General features: G+C 41.5%; 2 protein-coding genes across 9 annotated transcripts in view; one reads left to right on the forward strand and one right to left on the reverse strand.

Annotated features, from left to right (window-relative positions):
• Positions 1-2,414: 2,414 nt before the first annotated feature.
• BBS12 (Bardet-Biedl syndrome 12) overlaps positions 2,415-22,007 on the reverse strand; it is a 113,900-nt gene continuing 94,307 nt past the window's right edge. For 5 of the 8 annotated variants that reach the window (XM_062574012.1, XM_062574008.1, XM_062574009.1 and 2 more), the window contains 2 exons: positions 16,113-16,237; positions 2,415-4,993 (listed from right to left, as the gene is read on the reverse strand). In XM_062574012.1, the coding sequence (XP_062429996.1) occupies positions 2,842-4,993; positions 16,113-16,165 (2,205 nt within the window). In that variant the 5' untranslated portion in view covers positions 16,166-16,237 and the 3' untranslated portion in view covers positions 2,415-2,841. Of the gene's footprint in view, positions 4,994-8,313; positions 8,780-16,112; positions 16,238-22,007 lie in introns of those variants that run through there. The other 3 variants (XM_062574013.1, XM_062574015.1, XM_062574014.1) reach the window with 3 other exon arrangements.
• LOC134139526 (uncharacterized) lies at positions 8,796-15,010 on the forward strand. Its single transcript, XM_062574016.1, has 5 exons — positions 8,796-9,022; positions 10,798-10,953; positions 12,620-12,748; positions 12,844-12,981; positions 13,211-15,010. The coding sequence occupies exons 1-5, from the start codon at positions 9,020-9,022 to the stop codon at positions 13,298-13,300; spliced, it is 516 nt and encodes a 171-aa protein (XP_062430000.1). The 5' UTR covers positions 8,796-9,019; the 3' UTR covers positions 13,301-15,010.

The following is a 22,007-nucleotide window of genomic DNA, read 5'->3' on the forward strand; positions in this document are numbered from 1 at the left end:
TCTTGGGAACAGGGATTATGCAATGCTCAGTATAGGAGGAGCCAGAAAAACAGTATAAAGCCAAGCTTGAGTTACAAACATTTGCAGAGCAGCAGTGATTGTTTATATTTACATGCTGTGTTTCCATTTTTCTCACCTAGCACCCATTAGCTTCTTCTGTCTCCTGATTCATCAAATTCTTTTTCTCTCATGTCCTGAAATATCTGGAGTATAGCCAAGCACAAGAACATCAATTGTCAATGGACTAATAATGAAAATATAATGATTAAAACTTCCATCTAACTAGATCCCTATGCTGCTAGGGACTATTGTTTCAAGGTAAAACTATAAATCCCTAAACAGTAAATGGCATTTTGCCAAAACCCATTGAATTCTGGAGTTTATTAGAAAGCAAAACATTTATATTTTCAGGTTAGAGATGGCCAAATACTACGAGAATAGCTTTCAAGAGGCAGAAGAGTTTATCTATGTTTTCTGAAAGACAACTGCAATTAATATGCTCCTTCAACCTCATCACGATTAAGAGCCTTCCACTTATATGCCAGTAGAACATACAAATAAATACACATGCAATACAGCGATGAGAACTCTCAATGTAACCCTTGGAAATATGCTATATAACATTGCTTTTATATGCACATACACACACATATATAAACACCACAGAAATTTCATTTACCGCATCTTTCTTTTCATTATATACGGAACACATCAGTTATTTCCTTAGTGTGAATCACTTGGGTAGACAGCTCTATCAAAGATCTGAGTATATATGATTTGCTACAATATATAGTAGGACAGAAGAGAGCTCCAGGATAAAATACATTTTGAGATGGAGTCTCAATAATAATGAAGGCAGGACTTCTAGTCAGTTCAAGACTCAGATGATGTTTCTATAGATCCCAATTTTATCTCACGCCTAAGGTTAACTTAGAACTGCAACAGTCTATCCCACCTCTCCTGAAGCTCCCAGCTATGGAGATACATAAGCTGTAGGGAAAGCTTGAAAAGGGCTATTTTTAGCAAAACATGGTGTTATGGAGTTGCATGTTATGGAGATAAGAGAATGGAAATACATCCAGGGAAGCCAAAAAATCTGGAGAACACAGGGGAGGCAGAAAAGATCAGATATTGTCAAATATCTATCAATGGTTAGAATGGGAAAAAATGCCAAAGTGTGTTGGTGCCCATGCGGGAGACATTCAGGAACTGTCTTTCCTTTTCACTAACTCAAGCCCTGGAATTCTCCAACCTGAAATGCACAGGCAGCAGAGAAGGGCCTTTCCAGGAAATGGAGAGGCTCCAGCAGAGAACTGAAGTAGAGAAGTGTGTCAAGGCTCTGCAGAAGCCAACTGGGAGACTGCCAGTGGCCACTGGGGTTTTAGGCAGCTGATGGCTCTTCTCTGAAACGTCTTCTGGAGTGGGAGATACTGCAAGGAAGATGAGTTCTGAAGAAAAAGAATCCACTTAAAAGACTAAACAAGAAGTATGAAAGGCCCTAATCATAAAATAACCACTCCTGTTTTCTGATTGCCTTTTCACTGAATCAGGACCCAGAAAAAAGATGCTCTTTACTCACTCCAAGTCTTAGTTTTCATTATCACAGAATTTTCTGTGGTCTCTGCAACTAGCACCAGCAATCACAATAAAGAAGTGCTTAAACCAAATACTGCCAGTGATTAACATTTTGATAGAAAAATTCCTGAAAGTGGGAATCAGCTTTCATACCACTATTTACATTCTTTTTCCATTCTGTCTTCACCTGACTCGTGAGACATTCGCTGCAAGCATGATTCAAAATGCCAGTTTGAGAAAAAAAAATCTCCACTTAATCTCTACTTCTTTTTTTGCAACAAAACACAAGTTCTCCTTGGCTATGCTTGCAAACTTAAGTGCTAAAACATGGTAACATGTTCTCGCCTCAGTAACTCAGATAAATTCATATTCAGTTTTTAGCCAACATACTACTCAGTTCTGGCAATACAGCTACATTCTTCTTCTCTACAAGGATAACCAAAGAAACCCAAAGGAAACAACCTAAAAATCCAACTTGCTAAGTAAAATAAAACTTTGTGCAGAGATACATCGACTCAAAAGGAGAGATTCAGCCTGAATTTTTATCAAAAGTTGATAAATTCCAAAAGTCATATATTTCAAAATAAATATGCCCATATAAGTATGCAAAAGTAGGACCTAATAACACAATCATTTAGCTATAACACTCCTAAGTTAACTCTTATACTTGTAATATACAGAATGTAAGAGAGCAAGATATTAAAAAACGATTATGAATTACATCTTCATATATACTTTCATTTAACATAGATAAGTATGCCAACATTATGTAAGAACACTCTGCCTTCCTTCAGAAGAAAAACATTAAATATGAATGATTTACTCACAGTACACAAGTCCAAAGACATTATACAGGAAGCAAATTTTGAGTGTGTAAGTGTATCCAAGGTATCAAACTTTTCTCCAACTAGACTGACAGATACCCAGCTGTCCTGTGGATAGGTGATAATGAAAAAAGAACTGCACATCTGCTCCGCTAAATAAGGTGAGAGAAGTCTGTTTGACTGGATTTATCTATTCATATATCATTATTCAGAAATGCACGGCTGGGGTTAGGGGCCAGCCCACAAGTGATTTTTGTTATTTAACTCCCATTTGTAGAAACGGAAAATTAGATCTAGCTTGTGACTGTTTCATATGCTGATTTCTGCTGCTAAACTCTAAAGTCATAACCACATCTAAGTGCTTACTTTAGAAACTATGTAGAAAAAGTTGATTTTACCTGAAATTTCCATCTATTGTTTCACAGACTTATAACTGCAAGTCCTATAAGAACATAAATTCACTTGACATATATGAGTTTAAAAGCTGATTCCTTTGGGGACCTGTGATAATTTCAGCATCTGTTTGAAGCACTAGCAGCACCAAATCTAGAGCTCTCCGCCATGCCTCCATCTTGGCTGTAACATTATCATAAACATTTAAACCCTCCCCAGGGTCAGTGAAGAGATCAGAACCACCCTGGACCATACCACCACTTTTAAACTCTTTCAATATATACGCTGAGGGAGAGCCACAGTCAGCTGCTTTTTTGAGGTGACATTTAATTAAGGTATGTGCTTCAAATCCCGAGGCAGCTTTTGCAGTGTTACACAAAACCGCTGAAAGATACTGGTTCCAGCCATTTGCTAATGCCTGGAGCACAACCGATTTATACTCAGTCGAAGATGCTGCCAGCCAAGAAGGATTGTGAAACACTTTCTCAGCATTTGTACTTGCTGGCTTTAAAGACTCTTCTGCAAGCATCTGAATCTGACTAAGGCATAAGAGCTCAACTGCACCACCACCAAGAAAAACCTTCCCTTCATATAGGGCATGATGCAGCCGATACACAGAAGTCCAGAACTGGTCTTCAATGAGCTGCATCTTTGAAGCTACAGTAGTAGTGAGCATGGCTGTGAGCAGGGGAATTCCTTGGACCTTTATCCTGACTGGCACAAGCTCACCCAGCTCCATTGCACGCCCATCGCAGGCCCTCCACAACTCCACCTGGGCCCCACTCCCTAGATAACGGGCATTTAGCTGAGCGAGGTATGTCACTGGCTGGGCACCAGACACCTCCCCAAAGGCACATAACACATTGTGAGTCACAGAACCTATTACCAGTATGTTTTTTGCGATGCATCTTTCCATCAATTTTTCACACACATTTCCTCTGACCAAAATCAAGTTTACCTCAAGATGTGTTAGAACATCTAACGCATTGCTTAACCACGTGTCTCCTGAGCTGCCTTCTTGTAGGTTTGGATGCTCCAATATGGTCCTTACATTACATGGCCTATTGAAACCTAAGTGTCGATACTGTTCAGTTAGGTCGCCATCCACTAGCAGTATCCAAAGAGGTTTGTCTTGAAGGTATTTGGCAACTGTGGCTTGTTCCGGTGATACTACTGTGATAAAGCCTGGGCAAACACAAGAGTAACTTTCAGGCAGGCCCAGTAAACAGCATGTCACAATTTCTGTGATGTTAAACTGGGAAGAACCACTGCATTCAGCTCGCTGTTGTTGATATGCAACAATGTTCTGTAGCAATTTCATGCTAGTCCGATTTCCATGGCTCAGAGCCATTGCCAGGTGTCCAAAACCACTACATTCACATGGATATGATGATTGTCCTGAGAGATAACCCTCAAAATTGCCTAACTGACTTGAAAAGTTGCTTTTTGATAGAGTGCTGAAGTATCTACTATGACTTAATTTTTTTTTGTTACAGCTGGATGCGTTAACACCACTTTCAGAAATCACAGATTTGCTTCTGTCATCCACTGGTTTGATGAGGGAAGCTATTGAACCAAAGCCTGTCAAAGCTGAAACTAGGCAGCTGTTACTAAAATTACAACTATCTTCTGGTTGGGCATGGGCATTTCTTGGAACAGCAACTTCTTCTGACACAGAAATACCTTTCTGAAAACACACTGGAGAACTGTTGGATCTAATTTGGGAAGTTTTGTTTTCAAAAATGTTTGTCTTAACACTGCTAGAGCATAGCTCTTTATTTACATCATGTACTGATAGTTGAAGACTCTGAACTTTCTCACAGCAAGAGTTCAAGCCCTCAGACATCACAGATACTATTACTGAAATAGGAACATTCTGCTGGAGACATTCTAGCACGGCATTGCTCCATGCGCCAACAAGAAACAACAGGGTACTCATCCCAGTTTTAAATTCCTTGTTTTGTGCCTGAATGGTTTCATTAAGAAGCTGTCCAGTAGCACTACTTAAATCCAAACTTTCGATCAGTCTGACTGCGGAACAAGTCAACACGCTCTGGTTGGTGCTTTCATCCACCACAAATTTGTATGACTTCATTGGCCCCAACAGCGTTCTTCCAGCTAAGGCTAAGGCTGAAAGCTGCTGAAGTCCAACATGCCTTCTTGCATTCACTTCCCTGAAAGCCATGGGCAGCACGCAGCGTCTGTGAACAAAACAAACTTATTGCCCCATCCTCACAGTACTCCAGAGAATACATACAAAAAATTAACAGTCCAGTACTGAACACAGCCTTTTTATGATGCACTGTGTATGAAACAGCCCTTTATCCAGCACACTTATTATGAGACATTGATGCATGTAGTTGATGAAATGATGCATTGCTAGAATACCATGGAAAATTTTTCTCTTGGCATATAGCAAAATGCTGTTAATTCCAGTGGTTTCTTAAACATGAAGCAGTACAGATTTTACAGCACTGCCACTCCTCTCCTGACCTGCTAGCTGGAATTTCAGTCGTCTTAGAACACAACTTTCGTAGGGCATAAAGGACAATTTTATGTGCAGCCAAAGCACTCACTACAGATACATCTTAGTATCAAGAGTTATACTACTGATTTGAGCCTTCAAATCTGCAAAAAGATAATCAACCTTATTTTACTCCACTCTCTTCCGTTTAACACACACCAATATTCCATTTAACATATAACAAATGGAATGCCACTTCCTTACGTCTCATACAAAGCAAACTGCCAAGTTTTTAAGGTTTTGGTCTACTACTCAGTTTTAACATGCCAAAAATAAGTCTTCTTTCCCTTGCAGTCTTCTCCACAGCACAGTCCTGTGGCAGACCACATAGATTAAATTAAAGCTCCCTCTTTCTTTAAAATAACAAAAGAGTATATACAAAATAAGAAGACATTTGAGCTTGCATACCTTCTATGCTCAGATTCAAATAATTTATTTCACTTCCCTAAATACCCCAAAATTGAAAGTTATATTTTATCTCCGCTCTTGATAAGTCTGTTGGAAAATTAACTCAAATGAGGACAAAGTAGGACTCTGAAAAGTAGAGTAGCCCATCAGAAATAACGTTCATATGCTGATAACTCTGAAGTCCTAGTCCAGCCTGAGCTGACAAACAGAATTTCCCTTCAGTTACCAGATACAACTTGAAGCACTAAAAGGACCTTTACCTAAGAAATTATTTAATCTACAGTTATCTGTAATCATTAATTACAGACTTTTAGGTAACCAGGTATTTTTGACTTTGAAACTGCACTGGGAGGGTGCAACTGAAAACGTCCATTCAACCCAACTAAACATTTCTGGAAATTTTTCTTAGTAGTCTCTTGTGATAATAATCTAGTCACACTATATATCCATAGCAGTGCCTTCAGTAATAATAAAAAAAAAAAGAAAAAAAAAAAAAAGAAAAAAAAAGGTCTTTTTTTCATTATTGGAAAACTTAGCTTAATGTCTCTCGAGTACTGTGTCCAGTTCTGGGCTCCCCAGGACAAGAGAGACACGGAGCTACTGGAGAGAGTCCAGTGTGGGGCTACGGAGATGATCAGAGGGCTGGAGCACCTGCCCTGTGAGGAACGGCTGCGAGAGCTGGGCCTCTGCAGCCTGGGGAAGAGAAGACTGAGGGGGGATCTGATCAATGTGTACAAGTACCTGAAGGGAGGGTGTCAAGGGGACGGGGACAAACTCCTTTCAGTTGTCCCGTGTGACAGGACAAGAGGCAATGGGCAGAAACTGAAGCACAGGAAGTTCCGCCTGACCGTGAGGGGGAATTTCTTCCCTGTGAGAGTGACGGAGCACTGGACCAGGTTGCCCAGAGAGGTGGTGGAGTCTCCTTCTCTGGAGATCTTCAAGGCCCGCCTGGATGCAACCCTGTCTAACATGCTCTAGGTGACCCCGCTTAGCGGGGGGTTGGACTAGATAATCTCCAGAGGTCCCTTCCAAACTTACTGATTCTGTGATTCTATGAATGTCACAGCAAGCTGTTTGTTTTGAAACAAACAAAAAAAAAATGAAGCATCTAAGGAATAACATTACTTTATTGAGCCTGGATCATGGAATCTGATATCAAATATGTTTGCCCCAGTCCCTCAAAAAAATCATTCCATCTGATTTCTCTTAAGCATTTACTGAGACAGTATTTTTTGACATCTTTGTTTCTGAATTCAGGCCACTCTCAACTGGTAACAAGCATTTCTCAACCTGATCTGGTGTTCGTAGAGAGCACAAATAACTCATTTACGGTTCTCTTATTTAAACTTAGGGAGGGAGCTAAATTAAGTAGCCTAAAACAGCCAAAGCTCTCTGTCTAGGACCTCAGCATGTAGTTAAAAGATTTTGGGGGGAGGATTTCCATTTTCCATCCAATACAGTGAACTTTTTACTCCCCCACTGCTCCTGAGCAAGGGTTCAGACCAGCAGTATAAGCTATTCCCAGACTAGAAGTGCATCTTTATTTCAACAAATAGAAAGCCAGGGCTGTTTGTAAGATGGATTAATTAACGTTAGTGCAGGACCTTCTAACAAGTCAATGCATTTACATTAAACCTCAATGCAACCAACTACAAGGTGCTTAACTGAAGTTTTCTCTGAAATTTCAGCTGGAAAATGTCCTCACCTTCAGCTTGTAGTGACACTTTAAAACTGTAACTTTACTTTGGACATCGGCCTGTACTACTGCAGCTATGCAAAACAAGACCAAACGGACCCAAGGCTTGGCTGCAGAAACAGTTGAAGGCAGGGTTTGTGCTTACAGGAAAAAGTGTTTTTACTCTGCTGCTTGCACAACCTTTGGCAAGATGTGTGATTTAGATCTTGTGATATTTTTCCCTCTTCTACGCATATTATTTTGGCAAGAATAACGAAACTAACATGCTGCAGAAATCAACATACACTGGACCCAAAAATTTAACTTTGCTTTCCCATTGGCCCTTTACCTCTTTTTCCATCCAGTTGAAGGTAGAAAAAGTTAAAAATCAGATGAAGTTACATTTCAGAATCAAGTGAAAGAAAAGAGATCAGCAAAGAGAATGAGGATCCTGGAGAGTAAATGAATAAGCAAAACTGGCAGTGAAGAATAGGCGGGGAGGAGACACTGACTACAGAAGACTTCTGCTGAGCTAGCATGCACCCTGACCTACAGCACCTTGCCTCATCACCTATCTCTGCAAGCTAATGAGCAAAATAAAACTCACCTTTAGATACATTTTGTTATACTTACCAAAAAGATTTGGGGAGCGTGCTCTGGTGTATGAGAACTATGCAAAACACTTACTACTTTGCTTTGCTTTACAGCACCTTAACCACTAAGGTTAAATTGCCACAACTAAATTTTAGATCGGTCCGTTTTCTGGATGAATGCATTTCCATAAAACTTTTGGATGCAAACATGTGCATGCTGTGTCCCTAGTTCCAGCACTGGCGCACAGTGAATGGGAAATGGGTACAAAACCCCCTGCTTACACTAAAACAGGAAGGGTGCAGACAGCAGTCACGACTTACCTCGTCTACCTCAAAGTGAAGGCTAGCACTGCTACGGGAAGAGCTTCCCGGATTAGAGTAGCCAAAGGGAAAAGGCCATGGGGACCCACCTCCGCATTACTTGGAGCCTGGAAGTAGAAAGCAGGGAAAACGCCAAGTGGGGAGGAGGAGAGTACGCCCGTTAGCAGCCGCCGGCTACGCAGCAGGTGTGGCGGGGCTGCTCTGCTCAGGGGCTCCGCACCGGCCGGCAGCCTGCCTGCCCGCCCTCCAACGGGTAGCAAACAGCCAGGGGGCGGCGAGCGACTCCCGTCCCGGCGGGGCCCTTCCCCGGCCGAGCAGCGCTGCTACGGGCTCCTCACCGCCTGAGTAAGCCGTGCGCTGCCCCCCGCCGCGCCTGGCTCCAACCCCGCCGCTGGCCGAACGCCTGCGCAGCAACGGCCGCGCCGCGAGCCATCAACCGCCACCAACCGCCACCGGCCGCGCGCGACGCCCCGTTGCCAGGACGCCGCCGCCGCCGCCGTTTGTTCGTATCGCCATCCGACGAGGAGACCACACGTCCCCCGATTGGCCCGGGCCCTGGAGGCGGGCGGAGCCCCCGGAAGGTCCCGCTCGTTGATTGGACGGGAGGCGCTGGAGCGCCAGCCGCCCGGGCCGTTGGGAGCGGTTGCGCGGCGGGGCCTGGCGGGCTGTCCCGGAGCGGCGGCGGCGTTCCTGCGGCCGCGGCCAGATGGTGAGCGTCCTGCCTTCCCCCTCCGCCCCGTCCGCCGTCGCGCAGCGGCTGCTGGCCCGGCCCGCGACTCTGCGCGCAAGTGCGCCATCGCCGCCTGGGGCCCGGCGCGGCGGGCTCGAGCGGCTGCGGGCAGCTGGGCCGCCGCTGATCCCCTCGCAGCACGCGGAAGTAAACGCTGCAGCCACAGCGGGGGGGGGGGGGGGGGGGGAGGGAACACCCCTCCAAAACTTGTCACTATGAAACCTGAATCCCCCCCCGCCTTGTGGAGATAAAACAGCCAGAACTGCTTCAGGGTATAGGGTGGCACCGGGAAATACGCCTGGGTCGTGTTAGCAGCGCTACCGAGCGCCTTCGCGTCATTCCCTCCGCAGTCGTAGCTGGTGCGTGCAAGCGGGGCTGTCGAGGCAGGAATAGGAAGTGCGTAAAATGGGTTTGCTTGGAAGAAATTCTGCGGGGCTTAGTTTTGAAATAAATGGAACAAGAAGTGATGCAGACAGGATTCATGGCCACTCTTCGGCATCTTCGAAACTTTGTATGTGATACGTAAGAGAACAGGGCCAGCTAGCATGGAGGATGGTATTCTTTGTAATCAAGAAAGGGTCTCATGTGAGTTTCTCTTAGAGGAAACAGTGAAAATCTGGTGTCTCTGTTAATGGCAGGAAAAAGTCAGAGGTCTGCCAGACAAACGGATTTGCAATCCACCCAGCAGGGTCACATCATGTTTAAAAAAAAAAAAGTTTTCTTAGTACAACAAAATAGAATCTTGTATTACACATACTGGATGTCTCGAAGCAAAATCCCAGCCTAAGAAGTGGGAAGTATTCACCAGAGGTAAGAAACTGCTTAGCAATGGCCAGGAAACAAACTTCTTTTCTGGTAATTTTGTTTACTTTTTCAAAGCCTATCAGTTAAAGTTGGGGGTGGGAAGGACTTTCCTTCCGTCCATGAATTTGTGCAGATTGAAGCCTGAAGGACTGAAAGTTGTCTACCACCTCTTAAGTGTGCTAAGGTAACCTGAGATGCTGTTGGATTTGCCATCTCTTGCTGCAAAAAATGTCTTAAATTCTAGGTTACCATTAATAATAGTCTAGTGTGTATGCAAGGGTGAAACAGGGGAGAGGGTTCTTCATTGTGGTAACTGAACCCTGGGAGAAGAAAACAGAAGAAAACATCTTTCCTGCTTAATGTATGGGGGCAGTCTCCTGCACTAGCTAACACCAAAAGCCTGAAAGGGCTCTGAAGAGCCTGGGTAGTAATACACAAGCTCAGCACAAGCAGATTAATTCTCCTTATGGGACCAATCTTGTTGAAGTCACTGCTACCACAGCATGTCACTAGTACAGTAGCAAAGCCAGCTAGTACCCCTAGCTGTGAGGGTGCTTTTCTCATTTTCCAGGTGAAACTAGTGCTGAGAAACCAAAGCAACCAGCAGGAGGTGCAAAGGGCCTTAGTCACTCCAGGGGAGCATTTATTTTCAGACTGCCTGCCTGTCTTTCTGGCATTACTTGTTCAACTGATGATCCTTCTGTTCAAAACAGAAAACATGAAGCTCCAATGCTTATTCCCCAGTACCAAAGTCTACAGCTTCTTTACCTTCTAGGATAATCTAAAAAAACATACATAGTGACCCAGTGCCTACTGGTTGCAGCAAAGAACATCTCTCACTTCTACTACAGCTTTAGCATTTTTATTGTTACTATAGTTGCTCGTTATATTTTGTTTTTATTTTTCCCTAGAGTAAGCTATTTCTTATCTTTTCTGTCCTCTTACTGAAGGCATCCAACTATAGAAAACCTGGTTTAAGTACAGCCCAGCGGAAGAAAAGTGGTTTGAAACCTGAACTTACAGAAGAGCAAAAGCAGGAGATCAGAGAAGCTTTTGATTTGTTTGATACTGATGGATCTGGAAGCATTGATGTAAAAGAACTGAAGGTTTTTAAGTGTTTTTTTTTTCTTGGATGGAAATATTAGTTTCAAAGTTATAGCTGTTAACTTGCTCTATTTAAAATGTTTTTGGTGAATGAACAACAGTAATAGCTCATAGTTTTGACTGGATTTGGGATTACTACATGGTTAAGCTGACAAAGCTCTAGATGCATTACTTTAGAGCAGGCTTCTCTAATACATTGATGGTAGGTCAGATAGATTTTAATATCCAAAAATTAAAGAACTAAATGGTTCCTAAAGAAACAGTACATATTTCTTAAGTATCTTCATGACTGACAAAGGATATTATTTCTGGGAACCGGATTTTTGTTTCTTTGGGATGAATTTCACAGTATCAGAATACTCATTCCATAAACTAAACACATTGATTACTTGTTTTGTTATGTACAAACAAGAACAAAACAAAGATTTGAGTTGCAGTTCAGGTAATGTGTGTGTGTGCGTGCCTGCATGTGCATGCAGTAGTACAAGGGGAGGTTATTCTCAGTTCTCTTGCTATGATTGAAGTGTTTCCGATTTTTTTTTTTTTTGTTTTTCATAGCTTGGAACTTTTACCTTAATCATGTCTGTGCCTCTGATTTCTCATATGCACGCTCTCTGCATTTACTTCTGTGCACGTTTCCTAAAAGTATGGGTTACCTAAGGTTGAGGCTTATCTAAGGATTTATTTGGAAATACTTACACTTGGTTAGGGAGTGTTTGTCATCAGAATGCAGGTTGTACGTGTGAAAATGCAGTTCTTTAACATGGAACAAAATGTTGTAGCATCAACCATTTAACACTACATTTTTCTTTTTTAAAATTCTTTCCAAAATGTGAATATTTTACAACAGGAAGTGTCCTGTGAATTCAAAGTGTCCTTTGAATAATGGAATGGAACACTTTCAGTCATCCTGTCACAAGGCATTGGGAGACAACACACTTAAGCTAAATACTACGTTTTTGGTGAATTGGCATTTTCCAGTAGAAAAATGTTTTGTGAAGAAAATTTCTGCCCAATATGAACTATGCTTTCCGGTACAGAATAGTACAGTAATACTTCACTTGTGTTCTGTAAGATTGAGATCTGCTTTTCTTTTCTTTGACAAGCACAGCAATCAGTCTTTGATTTTTTATCAGAGTATTGTCACTCCTTCCTCCCACATGTTACCAAGGAGTGCTAAGAGCTAGGGATATGGATTTTGTCTGTTTCTGTGCGCCATATTATATAAGTTAACAGCACCTATCAAAATTAATAGACATTCTGCCCAGAATTTCAAAAGGAGTGAGATCACGTCCCTGGTCTCCAACCTCCCTTGAAGTGCCATTTTAGTAATCTAGTCTGTTTAGGAACCACATTCTTGTACCTTTAGTCCAGAAATGTAGATTGGAACCTTTACCTGACTCAGACACAGAAAGTTTCTCTTAGTTTCAAGAAGAAAAACTCCATGTTTCATATGGATCCAAAGAGAAAATGCAGCTGAGTCTTAAGAATACTAATCCTATACTCTTACTGATGGGAAAGATGAAATAAGCAAGTAAGAGGCTTCAGGCTATTTTCCTTGCGCTAAGTTATTACTACAGCTTTGGAAAAGGAAATTAATTAAGCTTTAGTACGATTGGTATCACTAGAATTCTGGTAACATCCTAACAAAATTGCTTTTTCATGCAGGTTGCAATGCGTGCTTTAGGCTTTGAGCCGAAGAAGGAAGAAATTAAGAAAATGATAGCAGATATTGACAAAGAAGGAAGTGGCACCATTGACTTTGAAGACTTCTTGGCAATGATGACGCAAAAAATGGTAGCAATTAAAAAATCATTTGACGACATAAAAATACTGAAAAGGGGTATTTCAGTAGCAGGTGTTTTATTATATATATATATTTATTTATTTAGAGTGAGAAGGATTCAAAAGAAGAAATACTGAAAGCTTTCAGATTATTTGATGATGATGGCACAGGGAAAATTTCATTCAAAAACCTGAAGAGGGTTGCCAAGGAGCTGGGAGAAAATTTAACAGATGAAGAACTTCAGGTAAATACTTGCTAGAGATTTCCTAATGGGCATAGACCAGTCCTGTAGCTCCTATAGTTTCAGTGAAAATCTGTGCCTACACAAAAAGGGCTAAGAGGTTACAAATGTGAAGTGCAATAGAATACATAACTATATTTTCATATGAAGTGTTTCTGATTTGTTGTTTTTTTAACAAACAAGGTCTTGAGTCAAGCTCAGTGCCTGATCAAATGTACAATCCTTTTTGCAGGAAATGATCGATGAAGCTGATCGAGATGGAGATGGAGAAGTAAATGAACAGGAATTTTTGAGAATTATGAAGAAGACTAGCTTATATTAGTGTTTGTTGCTTTGCTTTGCAGGTGCTCCAAAAGGTGACCGGGAAAAGACTTAAAAACAGGACTGGTATCCTTACATATTTTATGACATTAAAAGAAAGCCTGAAAGGACAGATTTTTGGTTCTTTCTTCTTTTTCGGAAATGTTAATGGGGAACAGGGGTTCAGTACCCAGAAGCACTGTTAAAATGAGGTATTACAGGAATGAAGGTTACGGATGAACCTGCAAGATAGGATCTTTCTTTTTGTTTTAAGGACAATTTTGGTGATTGCAATTTTGGATAAAGAATACTATGTTTTAACTAAAAGTCATTTCACTTGAGACCCAGTAATTCCCACTGCTTCTGGGAAAGGCTGTCCTGAACCTACAATAATAAGCTGATCTCTTTATAACATCTTCTATATAATCTTAAAAAAATAGGGTACAAGCACAGTATTTTTATTCCTTTTAAGTCTTTCAGGTCATCTTTTGGTATGTCTCTTTCGTTTATTTCCATGAATGACTCTAAAAGACAGTCGCATATATATATTTATTTCTATATGAAACACTGTATTCTCATAGCAAGTGTTTTTGAGCCTGATGGGAAGCAAATGCAGATAACCAGATATGGTCCTTCATTGACAGCTGCTTGCCACCTTTATATGTTCATTTGTTTAACAATTCCATGATCGTCTGAAACCTGAGTCTAGTCTGCTGGATTTGTCAAAGTTTACTGTATAATCAGGCAATGTCTTATGCCAGTGTACTTATTTCCAAGATGCTAAAGAGTTGTTACTACGTTATTATTGTAAGTCTGTAAGGAAAGCTCAGTAGGATGACTCTCTAGGGTAAATTCTAGTTTTGGCTATTTAAAGTCAAATTGCAGGGATGACCTGCATCTGAAATGGAAAAATAATTTGCTACCTTGGACAGCTGTGAAACATTGAATGTATATAGGTCCATCCAATCCAAATTCATTTCAGGCATCACAGCTGTTTAATTTTGGGGAGAGTATTTTCATTTTCTTGAGTATTTCTCATACATACTGTCAATTGTGGACTTACTGGATACAGTAATAATATAATAAAAATAATAAAAATACTTCTGTCTGTATTATGGACCCCTGGTTCACAATTAGACAGTCAGCTTCAAACTTCAGGAGACTGTACAATCCTAAACCGTGCTGACACTGAAATGGCAACTAGGTAGCAAAATGTCAGGAGAGGGTTCAGTGGGATGGGGAGGGAAAGAACAGTATTTCACCAAGATCCTTCTTCAAAAAGCTTCTGCTGCTTCCCAGCCCCTAGTGAGGTTTGTCTCTGCAGAAGTGCGTAGAGGAAAGGCAGAGACCAGCTCCTGGGCTAGCTCGGTGTTACAGCTGCATCAGCTAGTGAGCCGGAAGGGCCCAGCAGGGGGAGAATTAGCCTCGGTGAAAAGGAGACATCCTCATTTACGTGTTGCCTCAGTGTGCAGATGCAGAGCTGGTGCATTTTGCTTGAGTCCTAGTTCTGCACCCTGAACTGCTCTCTCTGAACAGACCCTCTCTAACCAGCACAGAAGTAGTGAGAGAACTTGCGAGAGAATAGGGGTCGCGGTGTCCTGGGAAAGTTGGAGATCTGTGAAGCCCATTATTAACATCTTCAGTGGCAGTAGACATAAGGCAGAATACTGTAAGCTTTTTAAAATGTGTATTAACTTTGTATAGTGTGAAATAAAACTGTTTTGCAAGTTTATGACTTGGTATACTTACTATGAAAACTCACCCTAATTTTCAAAGAATCATTTAAAACTGTTAATAGTTCACCAAGTACCTTTTATCTTTCATTCATCTTTTCTTTCTAAGAGAGGAATTCCTAGGTGCGGTAGTCTATCACATAATTCCTCTCCTTCTTCCACTATACTGATTAAAAATTTCTAGTACTAACCACTTATATTCAGAAAGGGAAATTTGAAATTATAGTAGGTTATGGGGAATCCCAGAGCCTATTAGAGTGACTGTACTTTTTCTAATGCTGCCACAGGAAGAACTTAATGACTGTTGTTTACCTATGATGCATGTCACTTCTCTCTTCCTGTTCTAATCCCATTACTTAACGTTTGAAGGTAGGAAAAAGATATGCAGTCATACGTGCTGATCATGAAATTTTATTTCTGGCTTGTCTGTTAATGTCTTTAAGTCTGGAATTTCAGGCAGTGGCTGAATTAGCACAAAACAAGTACTGCATGCTGCTTTACTTCACATTATAGCTTGAGGGATATTTTGCCCCCTCTTCAGCTACAGACACTGAATGGGGTGACTAAGCAACACAGCAGCAACAGCAGCTTACAAAAGCAGTGCTGTGGTTCTACACAAATATTTTCAGCATCTTTTTGAATCCTTCCTTCTCCTTCAAGTATTTTACCGTTTCCATTTCTGAACATGGTGGAGGAATACCGTAGCCTGACTGAAGCCAATAGTTTCAGCGTTAGGTTTGTACAGAGAACAGGTGCTGAACTGCCCATTTGGGAACTTTATCTTTTTACTGGGCTAGAAACAGCTCGGTGACTTGGGAACTTGCCAGCAGACTTTCTTTCTGAGCTCTGTTCTAGTGACTATTCAAGCAGTTTACCCTAAATGGAGCAGTTTCTCCAGAGGAGACAGATGCACCCCTGTCCTACCCTTTCCACTCACACTAGCCTCAAAAATAAAACCTAAGAGATGGGGCACTTCTGGGAGACTAGGATTCACTTCCTTTGCACTAAAGCCACTGAGAAGGAGGCAAAGTGGTAATTGGGGGTGTCAGCCCCATTCCCTGCATCCCTTTCCCACCGTCATCAGGGAGGCCAGCTGCTTACCTGGCAATGGCCAATTCCTCTCCGATGGTTAAAATACATTGCGATAGGTACATCCAGTTGGACCTTTCCTCCCATGATGTCAGTGAAGCCAGGTTTTTGGTTCAAGTGTTTGCGCTGGTCGGCTACTGTACAAAAAGGAAAGCGGAACTGTAATTTATATTTGACCTAAATATTGAAGTCTTGCTAAGAGACAATAGCTGTTTGGGAGATAATGTTACAAATGACTTCCAATGAAAAACGTTAAAAATTAAATGGCACTAGGCTTACAGTAAGGTACATCATAATTTGAGATGATTTAAATTTATTTTTAATTGACATTCCAAAATGTGTCAATTGCATGGTAATTTTAAATTAACTTTTGCTGTTATCTCCACTGCGCAACTTAAAATTCTCTATTTTTTTTAAGCTCTCCTTTTTGATCTGCCAGTCCCACAGTAAAGCAAGTCTTCAGTTGACTTTGGAATAACAAACAAAAAGTTGCTATCTAGTTTGCATAGATGTAGTTAATTAATTTCAGCTGGCAACCTGAGATACTGGACTGCTGCACTTTCTCACTGCAGCACAGTGGAAAGTGGATAAAGGCAGCATTCTTGAAAGCTGCTCGCTTTTTCATAGTTATACCTGTGCCAAATAAGTGAAAAAGAGTATGCAAAAGATAGGAGCACTGTTTCTTGTTACCTGAGGTGCTCTTTTAGTTAACTGCTATTGAGCGCTGTGCTCTCATTTCATGAGGCCAGCAAGGTTTCAGAGCAATAAGCATCTGGTCCATTTCTAACACTGCAGAAAAAGTAACAACAGCTTCTTTTCACTTAACCCTAATCCTGACTGGCATTTAAGGTATAATGGAGAGGGCAAGGAAGAAAAAACACACACCCTCACCCACCCCTTTTAGGTACTTCCTCTTGCCAAGCGTCCCAGTGATAATTACAATGGGAGCTTTAACATCTGAATGAATTGATGAGACATTTGCGATTAAAATCATTTAAAGTTTTGTAGAATAACTTGTGCACTGCGAATTCTCTAGTGAAGTCACATCACATATTTGAAATACTAAGAATTCATTCACTAGGACCCTCGTTACTGAGTTCACATAAATCAAACTGCCACAGGAAATTTGCATTGAAACACCTCTGAGTGGGGTAAGTGGATTTTGAGAAAGAGTCAGGCAGCAGGAAGTGCTCTGGGCCAGAGTTCGCTATCACCGTATTTGACATATGGAAACACTGGCAGAATATGTTTTCTGTCATGGCTTAAATCCTTCTGTGACCCCAATAAAAAGTTCGGAGGTGGCATACTACTTGCACTTATTTCATGCCCTGGCTGGTGCTTTTGTCAAGCTCTGCAAGTGTACTGGCATGTCATGGTGCATTTTCACAGACATTTATTCTCTTCCTGAAATGTCAGTGCCAAAGCCAAACCAGGACTATGAGACTGTATCTAGGTATCACTGCCATCGGCCCTTCTGCTCACTCGTAATTTAATATTCCCCCTGCTATGGTTTGTTTGAAAATTATTTTTGTCTCCCTACATAGATAAACACAAACAAGACGAGAAAAATGCTGATCCTGAGATGCTTCAGGACGTGAGGTTTGTTTCAGAACCTAGTTGCACATGCTGCTAGAAACCAGCCACAGCTGCTGTTGCATTTTGCCAGACGCAGGCCTAAGTCAACAGTGAAAGAGCTACGGCTGTTCAACCAAGCCCGCTCGCCGCGAGAGCGGAGGCAGGCGCGACCCGCACGCCTCCCAGCGCGGGCGACCGGACCAATTGCCTGGGCACCACACGGGGATCATCGCTGGCATTTGAGGAAGTAAATCCTACGAGGGTAATTCTGCAAAGACAATTTCCTTTGTCCTATGCATGTAGTGTAGCTGTGAGTGGAGAGTTCAAAACAAACAAAAATACTGTTACGCTGAATCCCAGACAGACTGGGCGTATGCCTGGCTGAACTGTAACAGTGAGCAGAAGGCCATGCCTGCCTCCTCTCTACAACCCAAAGTTACTGTGAAAGTCCCAGCTGAGTAGGCACGAAATCATTAGCTACTGGATGCACTCCTAATTTTTTCCCATTAAGAAAGATGTACAATTCCTTTCATTCCTCTCTCTTATGAGGGAATAAAGAAAGAATAGAGCTGAGAGCGTGACTCAGTTTCACTAGAGGGCATCCAGTTACTGACGTGCGACATCTGTCATGCTTGTTTCCCTCCTCTGTGGCTTTTAATGATGATCAAAAATAGGCTAACAAACACCATTCAACTGGGGCTTGAAATATGCGGTTAGATACAGAATTAAAAACAAAAAACCTTTTCACACAACTCTAGTGCAAAATGCTGTAATTATTAGTTGGTTGTTTAAAGCTAAACCCCCAAACCACACTTTCTGAAACTCCCACTCTGTATCAGTAGCAACAGACACACTCTCAGGGGAGCAGAGAACTGAACTTGCCTTTCGTACAGTCCCACTGAGTGCTCTGACCACTGGTCTAGAGACTTATTCTCTCTCTCTCTGGGAATATTTCTATAATATGGAACCACTTCATGCAGAGAGACTGAGCCAAAACCATTGCAGGATGCTTATGGCCCTCTCTTGGGATGTGGGAAAGCTGGAATCATGGCCTTGCTTCGAATCAAGAGGAGCAAGGATTTGAGAACTAGGCTCTTGTTTCCAAGGTAAGTATGCCAACCTTTAGGAAACGGTCTACAAGGGAATGAATGTGTCTTGTTTTAATTGCCTTCTGGGATGGGGAGTGACCCAAAAAATATGTTTTCGGGGAACTGGCTGGCCTAAACTCGTAAGCAAGACAGATGGAAACTGCCTTGATCTAAAGGCAGCTCCAGAATATCACGGTCTTGACAGCTTTTACATATTTACTGCTGGAAAAATGCAGGGAACCCTTGAGGAAAAGAGGTGGTGTTAGGTCTGCTGCAAGACAGAGGACCTGACAAGTCTGTCAGTCCAAAAGCTAACTTACACATGTGCAGTTCCTTAGGCAGCACAGAGAGAAGGGGTGTCCATGAGCCACAGTCCAAGACTTACTGTTGCTGACTTGGGAGCCCGGTGGAGGGTGAATAGGAAACATGCTCCCGTGCAGTGCACCAGGAGACCACTCGTGAGTGGTTCACGAGTGGTTCAGGCTCCATCTCAAACGGCACATACTATGATATCTACCTTTAGCACCTTAGTCTTTTTTTGACCCTTGCTCTTTGATGACTTCAGAGGTCCATTGAAGTGGAGTTAGGGACCTAAAAATATAGATCTCAACCTGTTTGGAGGTTTGGCTGCCATCAATTACTAAACTTGAAATTGTTTAAAGTCATTTCTTGTTGTTCTTAATGAGATTTTAAATCCTGAATAAGAACAAAGCACAACTGCTACTCAGGAAATAACATTATAAAGCAAAATTGTCAAATCTGAACTGCAAATGTGTAAAATTCTGGGCACAACCTTAACAGTTTTGCATGTATTTATCACTTCTTCTCACTCACCACATTTGATGTGTGCGCACGCACACACAGTGCATATACACAAGCAAATCTAGCAGTCTTGTTGCTACTTGAGTTTTATGTACTTCTGACATGTAAAAAGTACAAATGGAAGTACATATTTAGAAACTTCACCTGGGAAGAGAATGAATTTGTTGTAACATTTTAGTCCCAAATAGGATAGTGTCTGGGCACCATGGAACTGTTACGGAGCAGAGATTTAGCCATTATTTCTCCAAAGTGCAAATCCCAGGGGGTGAAGTCCAAGGGCAAGGGAAGGGTGTGATGGATATAGCAGCTTCAGCGCTAGGGCAAGAGCTATGTGGCAGGGCGTACTCCATCAAGCTTCCAAATCGCTAGGTTTGGCAGTGGTGCCAATCTAGTCACTGCAGCATGCAGCTCAAACTCCAAGCCCGCGGCGGAGGGCGAGTACATCAGCCTGCGGGGCTCCTGGCAGGAACAGAAATTCGCAGCCACACGAGCGCTGCAGGCGTGTGGCTGCCCGGGCACCGGGGCCTGCGAAGGCCGCGGGAATCCACCTGGGAAGTCTCCCTGCGGCGTCGGCCAGGCCAGCGGGGTTGTGACACACTGGTTCAGCTCCAGCGAGCTGGCTCTTGTTCTCAGCGCTGCTTTATTTCCCTTGAAAATTTCTGACCAGTTCTAGCTGGGGACGTGAATCTCACCGTAGAAAGCACAACCTCTCCATCAATAAACAAACTGAACAGGTTACCTTAGCAAACAAATGCAATAGCCAACCTGGCCAATCTCCAAGGTTATTTTAAAGTCCGTCAAAACGTCTGCCAAAAACCATAGCTTAGCTCAAACAAAGCTAGCGAAATTTTCACATCTGAGCTATTTGAGGAAGCTCTTTCCTGGTATGTTCTCACCTTCACCTGCCTCTGTTCAAAATCCCTCAACATAAAGAGAAAACAGGCAAATGCTTTCTTGTAAGTTCTTTCAGATCTACACATGAAGTACCATGAAAGATCTAAACATCAAGGAAAAACTGAGAGCAAACATTGCAAATCTGATCTATAAACACCACAAGAAGATACTGCAACACAAACAAGCCACGTTTATACTGACTTCTAAAAACTTATCAGTTCAATTTCAGTTTTTAAAAACCTGTTTTCCATGTTAAAATAAAAGCTAAGGGGACAGGTCCAGATGTTTGCTCTTTAGATAGCTTATACCATGATCAGCCAAAGAAGAAATCCATTATTTCCATAACATAACTTCCATTCATCTTTTGAGTATTTTGTTTAAATCAGTTCATATGATGCACTCAATTATATAAGGTGAAATATAATTGCTGCAAAAATAGCTCATTTTGGAGAGGGAGCTGCATGTATTTAACCAGGACTCTTCTTCTGTCAAGTTAACTAAAAATTACTACAAAATACATGTATAGATAGGTTAAAAAATGGGTCATTCTAAACTACCACATTAATCTTAAGAAGGTATGCACCCAAACTGGATATCTGAATTTATCTTATTCATTCAGTTTCAGATTTCTGATAAGCGTTCTGTTGCAACTTTGAGTAGGATTGGTAGTTGTGTTTGAATTAAATAAAATCTGTAATTTTTGAAGTGTTTTTCCTTGTCACTCTTATTTCCAAAGTTCTCTTTCAATTAGTCAGTTCTCAGTGGCTCATTAGTTACAAAAGGAAACAGAAACCAGCCTTTGCATAAAACTCTTCCAAATGAACACAGTAAACAAAAGTTTTTTCAATAACATTTTCAGATCTAGTAGTCTAATTTGCTGCTTGTGACAAGTATAGATATACTTTTGCAGAAACAAAATAAGATTTTTCTAGATTTAAAAAATCCACATTAGTGCATTGGTCCCTTCATCTAGACTTTTGTAAACAACGTTATCCAAAACAAGTGCAAAAAGTACAATTATTTTCTCTACGCACAAAATTACTGTAGTTGGGAAATGGTATTTGATGAACGTATCCCTTATGTTGTAACTTTTCAGCTTCTGCCTCCTAACTAGGACCCAATAGAGCATTTAACAACATGGCTGACAGTTCTGAATATTATCACTCTGTTAATGCTGAGAGACAAACACATACTCTTTGTGAAATCCTTAGCTTGATCAACTAGGTTGTGACAAAAGTCAAATACACCCTCAGGATGCTTGTGCAGAGCATTATGAATATGAAGTAATTATGTATATGATGTACAAATTTAAGAGAAAATGAGTTGTGAGTGTTTTTTATCAAAATTGAAGGCACTTTTCCCAGAAATGAAACAATTTTTAGAAGGGGGAGTGGGAAGAAGTATATCTTACTCTTTCTAGTACCAAAGCAATATCTAATAGATGTATTAAGCAAGATATTATTTATTACGTGGGGATTTTTGTGCAAACATTCAGAATTCTCTTGACTGTAAAATGCCATGCAGCACT

Source organism: Rhea pennata, chromosome 4 (assembly GCF_028389875.1).
Source record: "Rhea pennata isolate bPtePen1 chromosome 4, bPtePen1.pri, whole genome shotgun sequence".
NCBI classification, from domain to species: Eukaryota; Metazoa; Chordata; class Aves; order Rheiformes; family Rheidae; genus Rhea; species Rhea pennata.

Bases quoted from the DNA above. Each gene is read 5' to 3' on its own strand.
- LOC134139526 (XM_062574016.1), top strand. The intron at 10,954-12,619 runs GTTTTTAAGTGT...TTTTTCATGCAG, and splicing joins TTGATGTAAAAGAACTGAAG to GTTGCAATGCGTGCTTTAGG. The intron at 12,982-13,210 runs GTAAATACTTGC...TCCTTTTTGCAG, and splicing joins TAACAGATGAAGAACTTCAG to GAAATGATCGATGAAGCTGA.